Here is a 19,664-nt window from a genome sequence, read left to right on the forward strand (position 1 = left end):
TACTATGTTGAAGAAATTCCCCTCTAATCCTATTTTGTTGAGTGCTTTAATCATGAAAGGGTGTTGGATTTTATCAAAGGCTTTTTCTGCATAATTAGAATTTTCTGATGAATTATTCTTAGCTGCTGTCTCCTTGGGTATCAGTTGTGAATCCAAGTAAAATAAAATCTTTGAGTAACACAAAGTTATCTCTTTTTATCATGATGTTTGTTGATACATTTGTGGGGACATGGTGACAGAAACAATGGGCTCAAATGTATTAGAGATAGCGAGGATGGCCTGGGAAAGGATAGGATTCAGATCTGTTTTTCATAAAGTTGTTCTGAGTTCACATGACACAACAATACCTAACAACACCAACAACATAATCAATGCTGTAGTCTTTCATATTCATTAGTAAGTGCTTCATGTCTATTTAAGTTCAGTAAGACCGTATCTTATGTTGTTAATTTGTCTTCTTCCAAATCTGATGCCATTTGTCTTCATATAGTATATGTTCTTAGATTATTTTCTGAAGATCCATATTGCATAGAAAAGTTGAAAAGATAAAATCCTGATGTATACATTTTCTGATTTTAGACTACCCACTATTCTCTTGTTCTCTTTGGGTTTATTTTTTCCCTATTTTTACCTATTTTTCTTAAATTTTATATTGATTTGCATATAAAATTCATAATAATTGTGCTTCACATGTTCACTTATTCATCTTGTATTTAATATGACTATTCTCATATGTTGTGTTTATAAAACTGGAGGTACATGTTTCCTATGAACACTAAGTGTTCTGCAATTCCCTTTCTTTTCAATGTTACACATAATTCATTATTATCCAAAATTTAGATATTGTTTTATAGTCATAAAAAGCCAGAAATAAACATATTCTTTTATTTTTTGTTTTCTATTATGATTCGTATGTCATCAGCAATAATATTCCTCCTTCTACTTCTTCTGATCTGCTTTGAATGTGGCAATTCACTATCTATATACTGCCTCAACAATTTTTAAATCATCTTGATCAAAACTTTTGTATACTATTAATTCTATTGTTTAATAATTTCTGCATTTTATTGGATCACATTTCTTTGTAATTGGCACAGATATAGATCTCTCCTCATTATTCAACCAGACACTTGTCTTAGAATAAAATATTTGGAGTAAGATTCAGTACTAACAATGTTGTATTTTTTCTTTGGAGCATTTCAATTTCAATTCTCCTGGAGATGATAAAGAGTTGGTATTGTATACTACACTGTGTTTGATTCTATAAATCAAACCACTCATTGTTGTCCTTATTCTTTTCCTGTGATCAGAGAGAGGAGCAAGAATTGGTTACTACAACTACTGTCTAAAGAAATATTTACTTGTAATATGATAGATAGTTCTAGTCTCCTAAGTATACACTACCATTGTATTTTTAAATTAATAAAATTAATTATGATATAAGAATGCAAAATAAGGGTACTTTACAATTGTTGTTGTTGTTAAGTGCCGTTGAGTTGCAGGCAACTCATAGCGACCCTATAAAGGAGAGTCCTCGACACTTGGGTGCCTTTTATCCTCTCTCCATGTTCATAGGGTTTCTGGAGGCAAGCTATTATGGAAGTGGATGCCACTCCTCCTTCCAAGTACTTTATAATAAAATATGTTATAATAGCATGGACACAGTTAGATAATGATGTCAACTACTTGAATATATTCATAGAATAACTATGAAAACAAGTATATTTAAAAACCACAATAACGAAATGATAGAGGACTATAGCATCAGTGATTCTATTATTATAAGAAGCATTAACATCAGTGGTGTACATATCCAAATCGTAAAATCTAGAAGAAAATACCATTTTCTTTTGTTTTATACAATATTACATTGAATAAGTAGGAAAATAACAGAATAATAATTTGAATGTTGGGGTGAAAACTGTTACCTTCCTAAAATTGCAAATATTCTTCTATGCATAAATGTTGAACAAGTCACTAAAATTTTTTTATAAATATAGAAAAATGTTTCACTGCATATAGTATCTGGGTTTCAGGGACTTTATGCACTATATACTGTCAAAGCATGCCAAATTTTATGGGTGGTAACATGCAGTTGCCAAGAAATTTCTAAAATGACCTGCAGAGGCAGCTGTCTTCATTGAAAGCCATTGTTCTATTGGAAATTTTTGTAATGAAGGAACTATTCTTTTGTATATCTCAACATACAATATCGAACACTTGAAATCGCTAAGCATATAAAAGTTTGACTTATTTAAATGTATTGATTTTTGTTACAGGTTAAATATTAATTTCTTCCAAAATTTTAAAAAAAGCATGGGATGGACTTAAAAAAAGTAAACAACCATTCACAAGTCTATAGTTATATTTTGAGAAAGGAGAAGTGTCTTAAGTTGGGATCAAGTTGACAGTAATTGATTTGGTTTAAATATTCCAAATAAATAGTGTATAGTCTTTGTTACTTATTTTTCTTTGTGGATAAATGTTGCCGTTGTCTTTATATACCAGAGGACACAACTCCTACTTGCCACTCCAGCAGATTTTCAGGGGCCATAATTTTCACAGGAGATTTCTCATCTTTCTCCCTTGGTCTAGCTGGTGAATTTGAATCTTTGGATTGATAGCACCACTCTTTACCACTAGTTGCTCATTATTTCCTCATTGATTCCTGGGAAGAAGGCTTCAGACCTTATTACAGTATTTTTCTCTGGGTTATATACCCCACTCTATGTTAGATCAGTATGAAAATATTATTTATAGTTATTTTAATTTTTGAATGTAATAACTACAATATCCATATCAGAGGTACTTTTTATTAAAAGTGTCAATTTTTGGATAATAAGACAAATATTCTACAAAATTTATCCAGGATTAGAATTTTCAGTTGAATTTAATTCATTACAAAACATCTGCTAAATGCCAAAATATTTTAAAAGAGTTGGAATAGGGCACATAAGAAATATGGTTAAAACAATCTAATTTAAAATATTTAAAACATTAGTTTTTTATTTTATTTTCAGATTAATCAGCCAATTACCCACATGTAGGGTTTGCTCTCTTCAATCTTGTCCCAAGTACCTGGAAACTTGATATTAATGGCTTCATCTTTTTAGTTTTCACTTTTTTCTCATCCTCTTCCTAGTCTCTGTGTTCTCTTTGAGTTGCCGTGAACTTTTGTTCTTTCCGTATACTCATTCCCACTGCGAATTTCTCTGCTTAAATTCCTGTGAGGTGCTCAGAGCAAAGTACTTAGAATAACAGCACAGAAAGGAGTCTTACAAAAATAATCCGGCCATCTCTACCAGCCTTCTGTGCATCAAGAATATAATTTTCTATGACAGTCTGTCCATGGTTTTCTCACCTATTGTTCTATTATTGTGAAAAAAGGTATCTTTGATTTCTGTGAATATTGAATCAAGAATAGTCTATGCCTACTTTCTACACATAATTTAATAAGACTGGCATGACAATTCCTTTAGTCCCAATTGTCTAGCTTTGAATTGAAATTGATGTTTGCTCTATGTAGAATATGACTAAAGTTACATAATCATTTGACTTGGGACTTTAAAAACTCTTAATGCTAAGAAAGAGTCCTTCTTTATGTAGATTATTTTACAATTCATTTTACCCACATATATAATTAATAGTTTTAATCAGTAAATTTAAGAATAAGGTAAAATTACATATTTTAATTGTCTTACCCTTTTGTATATATTATGAAACATAGAATTACTACTTAGATTGAAAATTAAACCTGAAATATTTCATATTTATTTCACTTTTAGTTTTATGTTCCCTGGAGTTTCCTGAAGGTGTAGAATAAAGGAACGTGATCTCACATAGCACACTGCCATCAAGTTGACTTTGCTTCATACTGACTCTCCTTTGAGTTTCTAAAGCTGTAAATCATTACAAGAGCAGATTACCCATCTTTTTCCCCTGGGGAAGATTATGGATTAGAACCACTGACCTGTGAGCTAGTAACTAGGTGTGTTATACAACAGGCCAGAAGAGTTCCTAAAAGAGATAATCACACATCAACAGTTGATTCGTATCTTACTGATATTTTTAAATGGGATACAAAATAGCTAAAAAATAGAAAATAAAATATATCTTTAACAAGTATTTATTAAGCTTTACATCATTAACTATATTGTAATTTGGGCTTACTCATAAGGCTATTCTTTAGTCTTATTCCAAATATACATGTTTGATATATATCATGAAGCATTCTAGTATTTCCAATGGTATTCTAGCTACCCCTAATACCAGACACAGTACTTTTCTAGCACATATGTTTTCTTCTTATAATTGATCAAAGTATTTCCGTAGGAAAATTAAATACTTCATTCATATCTAAAGTTTTCTGTGTTATAAAAGAGAAAAGTATATGCTGTAAATCAAGATGTCTTTGAAAATTATTTACCTACTAGTGTGGACAAATGTGTGTTATCAGGATAGGAAAACATAAAGAGCAGGAATTCAGGGATTGTTGATAAATAAGTTGAAGTGAATAGTTCTAATTTCAATTTCAAATTCTAGTAGTAGATTGTATTTTACTTAATTGCTAATAATTAATAATAAATATATGTACTGAAACCAAGGAAACTATTGTCTTTTTATTAATTAACTTTCATAAAAACCACTCTGTAAATACAGTTATAATTAGCTTAATTATTTAACAATTATTGGCCATAAGGATAGAAAGAGAATTGATGCCTTTGAGCTGTGGTGCTGGAGAAGAGTCTTGAATGTATCATGGACTGCCAAGAAAACAAACAGATTCATCCTGGAGAGGGTTAAACTGGGCTGCTCCTTGAGGCAAGGATTCTGTGGCTTCGTCTGACATACTTTGGACATGTTGTAAGGAGGGACAGGTCCTTGGAGAGGGACATCATGCAGAGGGGAAGACGCTCTATGAGGTGGATAGATTCAGTGACTAGGGTAATTGGATGGGTGTGTCAGAGGCAATGCGATTGGCACAGGATAGAGCAGGGCTTAGGGCTGCTGTACATAGGGTTGTTATGAGTTGCAAGCAACTCGATGGCACACAACAACAATAACAACAACAACAACAACAACAACATATAGCTAGACAAATAAATGGCAGTTAAAGCAACTCATCTTAGAAGTCATCAGCATATGTTAAATTTAAAATTTTCTATAAATTATCAGACTGGAGATTAAAATCTGATCCAGGCCAGGATCTTCACAATTAATTACTATGCACAGAGAGGTGGACAATGACTAGGGATGATAGAAAGAGAATTGATGCCTTTGAGTTGTTGTGCTGGAGAAGAGTATTGAATATATCATGGTCTGCTAGGAGAACAAACAGGTTCATCCTGGAGAGGGTGAACTAGAGTGCTGTCAGAGATAATAAGGTTGACTCAAGATAGAGTAGGGTTCAGAGCTGTTACACATAGGGTGGCTATGAGTTGCAAGCAACTTGATGGCAAATAACAACCACCACAACAATATAAATTATATGACTTACTTGATATAAGTGTTTTAATTATTGACTGTTATTGTTCATTTGTACCGTTAAGTTAGAACTGACCCTTAGCTGACTCTCTGATGGGTTTTCAGAATCAGTTAATTGCATGGGAGAAGACTGCCCATCTTTCTTTCACAGAACAGCTGATGTATTTCAACTGCACGTCTTCAGAATTGCAATGCAGCATCTTGTCACTGGGCCACCAGAGCTTCCTCTAATTCTTGGCTACAAGATTTAAATATATTTTGTGCATAAAAAATAAGTCCAGAAGCCATGTTGTCTACTGAAAGGATTTTGAATATTTTTCTAGGATATTGTAGCAAATGTTAGATGGATCTTGGTTGAGCGCAGTGGGTACCAGAAGAATGTCTATCTTTGCTTCATTGATTATGCAAAGACATTTGACTTGTGTGGATCACAACAAACTGGAGCTGACTCTAAGAAGAATGGGAATCAGAGAACATCTGATTGTGCTAATGTAAAACCTGTACTTGGACCAGGAGGCAGTCATCAGAAGAGAGCAAGGGAATACTGCATGGTTCAAAATTGGGAAGAGTGTACACCAGGGATGTATCCTACCCCATACCTTTTCAATCTATGTGCAGAACAGATTATCTGGGAGGCTGGAATCTACATAAGGATAAATTTGGCCTCAGGATTGGAGGAAGATTCTTCAACAACTGCTTTATGCAGATGACACAACCCTGCTTGCTGAAACTGAAGAGGACCTGAAGTGTTTGCTGTGGAAGGTCAGGGACTGCAGTCTTCAATATGGATTAAGGCTCAATATCAAGAAAACAAAGATTCTCACCACTGGGACGATTGGCAGCATCATGATGGATGGTGAAGAGATTGAGATTGTTCACAGTGTTAGTTTGCTTGGCTCCACAGTCAACAATCTTGGCACCAGTAGCCAGGAAATTAAAAGATGTTTTGCGAGGGCAACTTCTGCAGTTAGAGACCTCTCTAAGTACCATAGAGCAATAATGTCAGTCTGGAGACTAAGGTGTGCCTGATAAATGCCATGGTTTTTGCAATCACTTGCTATGCCTCAGAGAGCTGGACAATGACTAGGGATGATAGGAGAGTTGATGCCTTTGAGCTGTGATGCTGGAGAAGAGTATTGAATATACCATGGATTCTGAAGCTTTGTCTGACATACTTTGGATATGTTACAAGGAGGGATCAGTCTTTGTAGAGGGACGGCATGGTTGGAGAGAAAGGAAGGAGAGGAAGTTGCTCTATGAGGTAGATTAGTGACTGGGGTAATGGGGGTAGGTGTGTCAGGGACAGTGAGATTGGCACAGGATAGAGCAGGGTTTAGGGCTGTTGTACACAGGGTCGCCATGAATAGCAGGTGACTCGATTGAACATAACAACAACAGATGAGAAAACATGTATGCAATGGAATAAAACTACTGTGAAGTATGAAAATTTTACAAATATTATTTTTTCAATGTATAGCTTTCATTGTAAAGGGGAACTGTATGCTGTTATAAGAGTATGTGATCACTGTTTTTCAAAATCTCTCAACTTTTCCACTGAAGTTTTTGGACTGAGACTCTAACAGATTAAAAATGTCAAGATGAGTACACATGGGTTAGAGGTGTACTCTAGAGGAAAGGCTGAGTTAGGTATCAGGGAAAAGGACCACATCTTCTCAGGTTAATCATTGGGTTCCATTGTAAGATATAAACACTAAGGCACAAAGTGAAAGCAAATTCTAGAAAGAACTGAACATTTACTACTGAAAACCATGCCATTGTTATCAGGTTGTTAATTGACAAGGTAGTTTAGCTCCTGTATCTCCTTTGCTTTGCCTCTGTATAATTTCCTGTAAGCCATGTGGCTGATTATCTTCTTGGAATATTTTTCTCCTTCTTGTCTACCTTCTATATCTTTACTCTACACTCATTACCCAATAAATAATGACTGCATCAATAAATCAATTCTTTTTAATTAATTTTTATTTGAGTGCAAAGTTTTCAAATAAAATTAGCTTTTTAGTCAATAATTCATATACATTTTGCTTCATAACATTAATTCCAATTCATTTGTATAATTAAATAATTACCATGTAGGACTAAGTTATCATATATTGTTTTTCCCTTCACCCAAATTATCTGTTATTTTTCATTTCTTTTGTTTCCCTTCCCTTCCTTGCTAACTATCCAAGAATGATTTCACCTTTTAAACATTACTTTGGGTTTATTTTTTTAATAGTGGCTTTATACTATTAATAGTCCTTCTGTGGGAAAATTATACCATTTAGCATAAATCTTTTTTTATTATTATGATCCTTTATATTATTCCATGTTGTATAGTAACATGAATTCTTTATTATTCTTTAGTTCTGCATGATACCCCACTGTATAAAATATATGATAGATTCTTTTGCCATTTTCTCATTAGTTAACATCTACTGTAAATAATGATGCAATGAACATGGGGGTGTTGTGCACGCTCGCACGTGTGTGTGTGTGTGTATACACACACACACACATACATATATCCATACCTACCTTTTTAACCTATATGCAGAATAGATTACAGATTATCTGGGGCCTGGGCTCTATGAGGAGAAGTGTGGCATCAGGATTGTTGGAAGATTCATCAACAGTCTGTGTTATGAAGATGACACAACCCTGCTTGCTGAAACTGAGGAGGACCTGAATCACTTGTTGCAGAAGGTCAGGGACTGCAGCCTTCAATATGGATTGAAGCTCAATACCAAAAATCAAAGATTCTTACCTCTGGGCCAATTGTCAGGCAGCATCAGGATGGATGGTAAAGAGATTGAGATTGTTCACAGCTTTAGTCTGCTTGGCTCTACAATCATCCACGATCAACACTCTTGGCACCAGCAGCCAGGAAATTAAAACATGTATTGTGAAGAGAAAGTCTGCTGTTAAGGACCTCTCCAGAGTACTGAAGAGCAATGGTGTTAGTCTGGAGACTAAGGTGTGCTTTATACAGGCCATGATCTTTGCAATCTCTTGCTATGCATCAAAGAGCTGGACAATGACTAGGGAAGATAGAAGGAGAATTGATGCCTTTAAGCTGTGGTGCTGGAGAAGAGTACTGAATATACCATGGACTGATTGCTAAGAAAATGAACAGGTTCATCCTGGAGAGGTTTAAACCGGACCTTGGATTCAAAGATTCTAAAGCTTTGTCTGACCAGTCCTTGGAGAGGGACATCATGCTTGGGAGGGTGGAAGGACAGCACAGTAGAGAGAGACTCTTTATGGATTGACTCAGTGACTGGAGTAATAGGGGTGGGTATGTCGGAGACAGTGAGACTGGCACAGGACAGAGTAGGACTTAGGGCTGTTGTACATAGGATCACTATGAGTCGTATACGACTTGACGACACGTAATTACAACCACAACAAACACACACACACACACACACACACACACACACACACAGCCCCCCCCTACCCCCGGCCCCTCGCCCCACACCCCTGTTTGTGTTTTGGCTTATATGTTTTTAAGTTATACACTTCCAATGAGATTGCAAGATCAAATAATATTTCTTTTTTCCCACTTCAAACGATATTTCTATTTACAACGTTCTAAAGGAACACCAAAGTGCTATCCATGGTTGTTGCAACATTGTATATTTAGACCAGCAGTGTATGAGAGTTCCAATCTTTCAACATCTTTGCTAGCATTTGTTGTTTGCTGTGTTGTTGAGCTTTGCTATTGTTGTTACAATGAGATGACAGCTTAGTTCTGTTTTGATTTGAATCTCTCTCACAAGCAATGACCATAAGTATTTCTTCAGGTATCTGTGATTTTTCATGTCCACTGCACATTTATTATTTGAATTATTTATATTTTTTACAGAATACTGCAGCTTTTTGATAAATTTTAAAGTTGAGTCCCTTATCAGATAGACATGCCAGTACCAAATATTTTTAATTCCCAGTTTGTATAATCTATTTTTACTTTTTGGAAGAAATCTTTTTATATAAATTAGGGTTTAATTTTTAGGTGAGCTTTATCTCTGGTTTATCCTCTGTTGACAGTACAGTTTCAGTTATATTTAATAGTCTAATTTAGCCATAAATTAAGGCTCATAATTTTGCCCCATCTTTTTATTTTATACACCTTATATTTACTTTTAGGATTTATACTTAGGTTCTAGATCCTTCTTTGTTGATTTTTATAAATGGACCGACCTTGTTTCAATTTTCTTCAAATAGAAATATAGTTTTTCCAGTACTATTTGTTAAAGGGAGTGTCTTTTCCCAACATAAAGGGTATAAGTATTTTGCCAAAGATCAGCTGTCCACAAAGAGACGGATTTATTTTTAGTCCTTAATTCCATCCCTCTGTTCTAAGTACTTTGCACACATTTCAAACTCTTTTTATTATTGTGCCTATGCAGTAGGTCATCTATGTAAAGGTGACCCATCAGAGTGTGGACATTGTCAAACAATATCACTAACATCACATGCTAGCAAAATTTTGCTGAAGATAATCAAGAAACAACTGGAAGAATGCATTGACTGAGAAAAACCAGAAATACAAGCTGGGTTTAGAAGAGGCCATGGCACTAGAGACATTATCACCTATGTCAGATGAATCTTGGCAGAAAACAAAGAGTACCCAAAGAATGTCTATCTGTGTAACATTGATTGCGTAAAGGCATTTGACTGAGTAGATCACCACAAATTATGGTTAACCTTGAAAAAAATGGGAATTCCTGAGCGTTTGACTATGTATATGTGAAACGTTGAGAAAAATGGGAATTCCAGAGCATTTGACCATGCGTATGTGAAACCTATACTTGGACCAGGAAGCAGTCCTCAGAACAGAGCTAGGAAACACTGCATGGTTTAAAATTAATAAAGGAGTGCATCGTGAAAACATCTGTCTCCACACCTTTGCAATCTATATGAAGAACAGATCATTTCAGAAGCTAGGTTTTAGGAATGTGGCATCAGGAGTGGAAGAAGACTCGTCAACAACCTATATTATACAGTTGTACACAATCTTGCTTGCTTAAACTGAGGAGGACCTGAAGCACTTGTAGCAGAAGATCAAGGACTTAAAGCTCAATATCAAGAAGACAAAGAATCTCACCACTCAGCCAATTATCAGCACAATGACAGATGGAAAAGAAATTAAGGTTGCTTGCTTTCCTCCATAATTAATACTCTTGGAACCAGCAGTCAGAAAGCCAAAAGACAAATTGCATTGGGAAACTCTGCTGTCAGGGAACTCTCCAGAGTACTGAGAAACCACAATATCTGTCTAGAGACTTAGGGGCTCCTGATCCTAGCCATGGTCTTTGCAATTACTTGCCATGCATCAGAGAGCTGAATAATGACTAAGAGGGGTAGAAAAACAATTGAGACATTTCAGTTGTAGTGCTGGAGAAGAGTCTTGACCATAATATGGACCACCAAGAAAACAAATAGATCTGTCTTGGAGAAGGTGAAACCAAGTTTCTCCTTGAAGGCTATGATTTTGAAGCTCCATCTCACATAGTTTGGGCATGTGGCCAGGAGAGGACCAGTCCTTGGAGGACATCAAGCTAAGGAGGGTGGAGGGGCAGTGCAGGAGAGGAAGATCCTGGATGAAATGGATTATTACAGTAACTGGGACAATGGGAGTGGATGTATTGGAGTCAGCGAGACTGACTCAGGACAAGGCAGGCTTAAGAGCTGCTGTACATAGGGCATCTATGGATTGCAGGCCACTCAATGACACATAACATCAGCAACAGTAGGTTTTGAAGTCAAGAATAGGCCATCTATTTTTTTTTTAAGAATATCAGTACTGAAGGAAGACTTCAGTAGCAATTTGTTTATATTTCCTTTCCACTTAAGTTGTCATTAGTTTTTCATCCCTTTGAAGAATGATGGCAGGATCTGGATGAGGATTTCATTATATCTGTAGATCTCTTAGCCAGTATTGTCACTTTCAAAATGTTAAGTCTTCCTATCCATGAGCGTGATATTGTCTTTCAAGAAAGGAATTTTGTATATAATATTTCATGGTGTTAGGAGCAGTAGTAAAAGAAAGTACATGAAAGTATTTTCTGTGGTAAATGAACTTACATATCAATATAAATCATTGGCATGTCCTCTCTGGATATGAGAAGACAATACACCTACCAAATGTGGAAAGTAAACAGCACAAACAGATCTGATATTATTGCATATGCTTGCTAATGCAACATTTTTTTAAAAAAAAAACCCAACTGATTCTTGGCATATATTCAAATGTTGTTGTTATTATTATGTGCCCTTGAATTGATGAATCATACAAATCCTAAAAAGTAGATCTGAACCTTGTCCTGGTCTGTACCATCCTCATTATCTCTGACATGCTTGAGCTCACTAGTACATTCACTATATCAATCCACCTTGTCGAAGGGTTTTCTTTCTTATGTTGACCCCCCCTTTCCATACTTGCTGCCTTTTTTAAAGGACTGTCACCTCCTGACAAGATATTATTCAATGTAGGTGAGAAAAAGATTCACCATCCTTTGCTCCAATGAGCAACCAGCTTGTACTTCCTCCAAGAGTGATATGATTTCTTGATTCTGTTATCGTAAGTGTTGATTTTGAATCCAAGTTAAATAAAAGCATTGACAACTCCAGTGTTTTCCCCATCTGTCATGACTTTGCTTACTGGTGCAGGGATATATTGGTTTTCTTGATGTTGACTCACAGTTACCAACTTTCAGTCATACAGCAGAATGAAGTTCTACTTGATCCTGCATCATCCTTATAATTCTTGCTGTGCTAATGTCCATTGTTGTAATCACTGTATCAACCCATTTCATTGAGGGTCTTCTTCACTTTGACAGACCCTCAACTTTTCCAAGGGACAACCCCCTATAGAGAACATCCCCAAAGTATATGAAATAAAGTCATACTCACTCTTAAGGAACTTTCTGGGAGCATTTATTCCCCAACCAATCAAATTTTCTTTCAGCAGTCCATGGAATATTCAATACTCTTTGCCAACACGACAGTTAAATGGCATCAGCTCTTCTTTGGACTTCTTTAGTCATTATCTTAATTTCACAGCCATATGAAGTAATTAAAGATACATGATTTGGTTTGGGCATAGTTTAGTCTTTAGAATGACATTCTTCCTCTTTAACACTTGTCTGAGTTTGGCATACTATAGTGGCTTGTATGTTAATGTGATCCTTGGAGCTATTCCAGTACTATTACATATATCAGCAAAGTCAATTGTGATGGATAAGTTTTAGAAGATTCATACTAGCATAGACTAAGAAGTAGCACTGGTCACCTCTTTTTGAACTAATGAGTCCTTGAAAACTCAGTACATAAAAGCAGTGGAACATTGTTCAATATAGCACTAGAAGATGAGACTCTCATTTTAGGAAGTACTCAAAATAGAATGGGGAAGAGTCTAGAGTCCAAAACTTACCTTGATGATGTGATTAAAGTAAAACTTTCAATATCTTTAAAGAACCTTAAAATGTTGATATGTCATGGCTTAATATACAGAGATCACCCTGCAAACCATCACTAATAATTTAAATATAAAATGTATGAAGTATCAACTGAGGAAAATTGAAATTTGTAAAAAATGAAATGGAACACTGAAAAATAAATACACTAGGTTTTAGTGAATTTACATAAATTTATATTGACCACTCTGAATCAATCAATAATATGGTCTACTATGCCAGTAATGACATGTTAAATAGGAATGACATTCATACTTAAAAGTAAGATCTATTCAGAACTACTCCCGATTTCACCTTTGACTATTCTTTCTTTCAGTGAGGCCCACAGTAATTGAAACTGATGTTTATGTAAATAGCATTGGACCAGTTGATCCCATAAATATGGTGAGTAATTAATATTAGTAATAGTTTTCTGTTCCATAGTTCATGAGTATATATTTTGAATATTGTAATGAATATGTGATTACTTTCTGAGAAGTAATTCTGAATGAGTTTAAATCATTTAATACAATTACTATTTGCCAAATTTTAGCAATAAAATATCCCTATATTTAATAATTTGTGGTCTATGACTTGGAGCACCTGTTGCAGAAGATCAAGGAATGTAGTCTTTAATGTGGATTCCATCTCAATATTAAGAAAAAAAATATTCTTACCAGTGGACCAATAAGTAGTGTCATGATGGATGGAGAGGAGATTGAAACTGTCAACAGCTTCATCTTGTGTGGACCCACAATTAACAACCTTGGTATGAGCAGTCAGGATATAAGGAGATGCATTGTACCAGGAAAATGTGCAGGTAGAGCCCTTTCCAAATTATTGAGGAGCAGTGATGTCAGTTTGAGGACCAAGGTGCATCTGATTTGGGCCATAGTCTTTCTGATTACTATCTATGTATCTGAGACCTGGACAATGAATAAGGAAGACAGAAAAATAATTGACACCTTTGAACTGTGATTTTGGAGAAGAGCATTGAACATCCCATGGACGGCCAAGAGAACAAACAGATATATCTTGGAAAGGGTGCAGCCAGCGTGCTCTTTGGAGGCAAGAATGATGGGGTTTTGCCTCACATACTTTGGACATATTGTGAGAAGCTGCTATTCCTTGAAAAATGACATGATGTTGGTAACGGTGGAGAGTCAGGGAAGGAGAAGACCCTCAATTAGGTGGTTTGACAAGGAGAATACTGCAAAGGGCTTTTGCTTGTCAGGAAGTGTTAGGATGGCACAGGACAAGACAGGGTTCCGATCTTTTGTTCATAGGGTAGCTATGAGTTGTACTCAACTTGACAGAACCTAAAACAACAGGTCTATGATTTCTAGGTGACGTGTTTTGTAGAAATTATGCAAAAGTATTTTAAAATATCATTGAGAGTTGGTCCTTGGAGGTTATTATGCTGAGTGAAATATCTCTGTCACAAAAGGACAAATACTGCATAGTGCCACTGTTGTAGGATGGGACTGACATCAGGGTTGGGGTAAGACTGAGAAAAATTGTATAAATTATGTATACTTCACTCAAACAAATGAGGGAGAGAACAGTTTAAAAGCAATATACGAATGGGGATTATGGTTATGATAAGAGTCCAGAATGAAGGATGCATAGTGGAATATACTGTGGGGCGGGGCTTGTATACCAATGAAAGAATTTTTCTTTTACTTTTCAAAGAGAAGAGTGAACTTGGGGGGAGGGGTGGGAAGGGAGAAAAATGCAACAATGAATGAATGAAAATCCAAAATCTCTGTAAACATTCATTAAAATTAATTAAAAAACAAAAGAATAGCTTAACCTACAACAACAACAACAACAACAACAAAATGAGAGTTGGCCCCTGAAGACTTCTAGTGGAAGATATTAGGGGGAATTAGAGAATTAAAAGGAAATGCTGGTAGAGTAAGTGTTACATACACAAAGATATAGAGGTACCTCTTAAAATTAGGTGAATTTAGAGAAATTTTATTCTACTTGAATATATAAGTGTAAGTTAGTGAATTGGGGCTGAAGATATTTTTAATAGACTTTTTAGGGAGCTCTGGTGGTATAGTCGGTAGGAAATTGCACTGCCAACCTTCAGACAGTGCCTCTTGTAGTTGTAGTTGTTGTTGTTGTTGTTAAGTGCCGTCGAGTCGCAGGCGACTCATAGCGACCCTATGTAGGAGAGTGCTTGATGCTTGGGTGTCTTTCATCCTCTCTCCAAGTTCATAGGGTTTCCAGAGGCAAGCTATTATGGAAGTGGACGCCACTCCTTCATGATTACCTTTGGAGAGAAAAGATAAATGGTCATCTCCTGTGCGATTTATGTCCTCCAAAACCCTGCTGGATGGCCAAATATAAGTCAGTTTTGACTTATGAGGGAGTTATGCCAATAAGTTAATTTCTATTTTGAATAGATCACTCTTACTGTAGTGTAGAAGATAAGTTCAATGTTAGAGTGATTTAAGAGGCTGTTGGATCAATATAGGCAACAGTTCATCAAGGCTATACCTAGCTAAGAAAGCAATGAGAGTTAAGAAGACAATGGCACATTTAAAATTATTGCATAGGAAAAGTTTTCAAAATGAAGTGATTAATCTGTTTTGAGTAGGCCAAAATCAAGATATATTGAAGAAGAACAGTAGAATTTGAGATGGAAATTATTATAGATATATATGTCTCAAATTTGTATAGGTATTCAGTAAGAATATCCTACTGATTAGGATATATAAACCTTATTCAAGGAAGAAGTTAGGACAGAATATATGTGGATGTGGATGCAAATGGGGGAAAACAGCACATAAACCACTTACAGTCTCAAGAATATGTGGGATATTCTAAGAGAAGATACAAATTCAGAAGAACACACACCTATGGAGAAAGGTATACAATAAGATCAAATGATATGAAATAAAATGCAATAAAGACAACAGAAGAGGGTCATAATCAAGGACAGTTAAAGCAGAAGCTGATCAAAAAAAGCTATTACAGAATATTGTTTTTGATTGCCGTCAAGTTGCACACAACTCATAGCGAACCCACCTATGAACAAAAGACCTAAAGCCTTCCTATTACTATTGTCTTTTCTCAAAGTTCATAGAGTTTCCAGAGGCAAGTTGTTTAGAAAGTGGATGCCACTCCTTCTTCCAATATTATAGAATATCAAAATGCAAAATTCAGACAAAAATCCTCTGGCCTTCCTGATTCATAGCAATCTGTAAGATAAGAAGAGAATTGCCCCAAAGAGTTTTCAAGGCTATTAATCTTTACAAAAACTCTATGAACTTTGATGAATGTTGATAGTTGTAGAGGGCCTTCAGGCCTTTCATTCATAGGGTCACTATGAGTCGTGCTCAACTCAAAGGCAGTCAACAACAACAATATTTATGGAAGCAGTCTGAAATATTATTATTTTCTGGAGCAACTGGAGGGTTTGAACAACTAACCCATTAGCTGAATGTGTTAACAATCAGGTCACCAGAGTTCATTATAAGATAATGAAAGATTATAAGAGATAGAGGGGAAAATGCTGGATTTCAAACAGAATGGATTAAGCTTATTGTCTTTGACAGTTAAGGAGTGTCTGGTGGTAAGATGAAAGATAACAACATGGAGAAAGTAGGATACTAACAGCTGTATTCTATATTCACACTCTACTCTCGATGTTAATCCCATATTCAAACTTCTTGCCAGAGTGTCCCCATATACATAAAGATCCTTTGCAGATAGTTAAGAAATATTGTGCTAATATCAAGGGCAGGAAATAAGTGGGAGACCTGACGTACTTTTATAAACTATTTTCAGAAACTCAAAGAATGATGTAAAGAGAGGAGGTTAGATAGCACAGAGAATAAGAATAAGAGATATTTGGGAGGAAAACAGAGTAAGAGAATATGTCAAGGGGAGATCAATTAGCTTGAAAAGTGATAAAACTCAGTGTCTGTACGTCATCTGTTATTAATAGAATAAACAATATTACTGTAGAAAGAACATGATAAATCTTACATTATGACCAAGACATAATTAAAAATAGAATGCTTTATTGTTTTCCTCCAAACCCCCAATATTGCCATTCCTGCATGCCAAACCATGGGGCACAATTCAGTAAGCTAAAGAACTGTTATTGTAGCTTCCTTTGCATTTGTCATCCAGCAATAGGCCTCTAGACTTTGCTGGCTTTCTCCTTGAATTAACTTGTTCAATATTACAACAATCAAAAACTCATTTCATTACAGGTCTGAACTACTCTATACCTGAAGAATGATAGCATGCCTAATAATTGCTTCTATCTATTTCTTATTTTGTTAGAGCTGTAATCAGCTTTTTGTTACTCAGTGTAATGTTCACACGATTCTTTTGAACTTCTGTAGTTCTCTGCATTATTATACTGATAACATTTTAGCAACACCTTAAAGGACATTTTTCGTACCTTAATACAACTGATTAAGTTTCATTTGAGAGGCTGGTGGGAAGTCTTGATGGACTAGCTTAAAAGTTAGACTGAAATTAAGGTCTGGTACTTAGGGAGAAATTAGGGATTGAACAAAATATTTGTCAGTATCAGAATTTAGCTGAACATTGGCAAGATAAGTGACTTGGTCTTAAAGTACAGAGACATGAGAAAAGGGAAAGATATCTGTCCTTAGGGAGTATATATATTTCCCATCCTGAAAGATAAAGCTGAGGGAGGAAATTAAGCAGTAAACTTGTCAAGGATTGATGTTAAAATGATGACACAGATAGAAATTAAAGGAAGACAAAGTTTCAAGTAATTTTTTGTGTTTGTTTCCATGCGACACCTACACTCAGACCAGGAAGCAGTCCTCAGATCAGAACAAGGAAACACTGCATGGTTCAAAATCAGGAAAGGAGTGCATCAGTGATGCTTCTTGTTTCTATACATTTTAAAACTATATGCAGAACAGATCATTCAGGAAATGAGGCTTTATGAGGAGGAATGTGGCATCAGGATTGATAACCTCATTGATAACCTGCATTATTGCAGATAACAAAAACTTGCTTGCGAAACGAATGTGGAACAGAAACACTTGCTGCAGAAGGTCAAGGACTGTAGTGTTGGGGACCGCTTATCCTACTTCTCTGGGGGAAATGATGCCTGGAGGAAATGAGTCAATAAAGACACAAGAGACAAACAACATATAGAGACAAAATAGGACTGCTGCAGCTAGACAGGACAGGACCTTCCCCCAGACCGCCCCCCCCCCCAGCAGCTGGGCCATATTTATTTATACTTCTTGGAAACAGAGAGATGGTTCACAGGGAAATAGAAACTTTAAGGCTTACATCATAGAGTCCTGGGAGGTTGTACAAGTAGAAACATTAAGATTACCATAGCTCTCATATGGGCTGGGTACATAGATACATTCAACCAAGACTTCTTTGTATTAAAAAATGTGCCTTCTATCATCTTGCAACAACCTTATCAAGAACAGGAATAATAATCAAAGCCAGTGTCTAAACATGTATGAGAACCACTTGCAATCTTCCTTCTAAGAGCACCTTGTGAGATCTTCTTGCAATCTTCTTTCTGAAGACACCTTCTGTGTGTAAAACACAGCCATATTCTAAGGATGCAGTCCTTTACATTCTTTGGTCCTCTACACTGCAGTCTTCAATAAGGGTTGAAGCACAACACCAAGAAGACAAAGATTTATATCCCTCTCATGACCTAGTGGTAAGGAACTGTGTTACCAACTGAAAGGTAACTGTTTTAAATCCACCAACTGCTCCATAGAGGAAAGAAGAAAACAGATTCTCACCACTGGGTCAACTGGCAGTACCATGTTTGAAGGAAAAGTTTGAGGTTGTTAACAATTCCAGGTTGCTGGGATCTACAATCGACAGTGTTGGAACTAGGAGTCAGGAAATCAAGAGATGAATTTCACTGGGAAAATCTGCTGTCAGTGACCTCCCCAGAATACTAAGAAGCAACAATGTCAATCTAGAGACTAAGGTGCACTTGATCTAGGCTATGGTCTTCTCAAATTACTTCCTATGCATCAGATAGTTGGAAAATGACTAAGGATGGCAGATGAACAATCGATGCCTTTCAGGTGAGGTGCTGGAGAAGAGTTTTGAATATAATATGGACAAACAAGTAAACAAATAGGTCTGTTTTGGAGAGGATTAAAACAAATTTCTCCTTGGAGGCTAGGATTTTGAAACTTTTTCTTACATGCTTTGGGCATGTAACGAGGAGGGAATGGTCTTTGGAGAAGGATATCATGCTCGGAAGGGTGGAGGGACAGCGCTGGAGAGGAAGACCCCTGATATGATGGACTGACACAATAACTGGAGAAGTGGGGGTTGATATGTTGGAGACAATGACACTGGCTCAGGACAGGGCAGGCTTCAGAGCTTTTGTATATAGGGTCACTTTGAGTCACAGGTGACTTGATAGCACGCAACAAGAATAACAACATGGAAGTAGTAGACTTTTGAATTGATATACATTATACACACACACACATATTATATATGTATACTGTATATATGTATATATGTTATTGTTGTCATGTGCCATCAAGTCACCTGTGACTCCTAAAGATCTTATGTACAATAGCCCTAAACCCTGCTCTATTCCTTGCCAATATAACTGTCTCTGATACACCTATCCCCATTACCCTAATGACTGAATCAATCCATCTCATTGAGGGTCTTCCTCTCATGCATTGTCCCTTCACCCTCCCAAGCATGACATCCCTC

General features: G+C 36.0%; 1 protein-coding gene across 1 annotated transcript in view; it reads left to right on the forward strand.

The window, feature by feature from the left end:
- The window catches only part of GABRG1 (gamma-aminobutyric acid (GABA) A receptor, gamma 1), a 210,847-nt gene that overhangs the window by 78,225 nt on the left and 112,958 nt on the right, over positions 1–19,664 (forward strand). Inside the window, exon 3 of the mRNA XM_006894172.1 lies at positions 13,279–13,346. Within this exon, the coding sequence (XP_006894234.1) occupies positions 13,279–13,346 (68 nt within the window). The remainder of the gene's footprint in view (positions 1–13,278; positions 13,347–19,664) is intronic.

The sequence above is a fragment of the Elephantulus edwardii genome, unplaced genomic scaffold (genome assembly GCF_000299155.1).
Source record: "Elephantulus edwardii isolate Elephantulus edwardi_28Jun2011 unplaced genomic scaffold, EleEdw1.0 scaffold00137, whole genome shotgun sequence".
In the NCBI taxonomy this organism is placed as follows: Eukaryota; Metazoa; Chordata; class Mammalia; order Macroscelidea; family Macroscelididae; genus Elephantulus; species Elephantulus edwardii.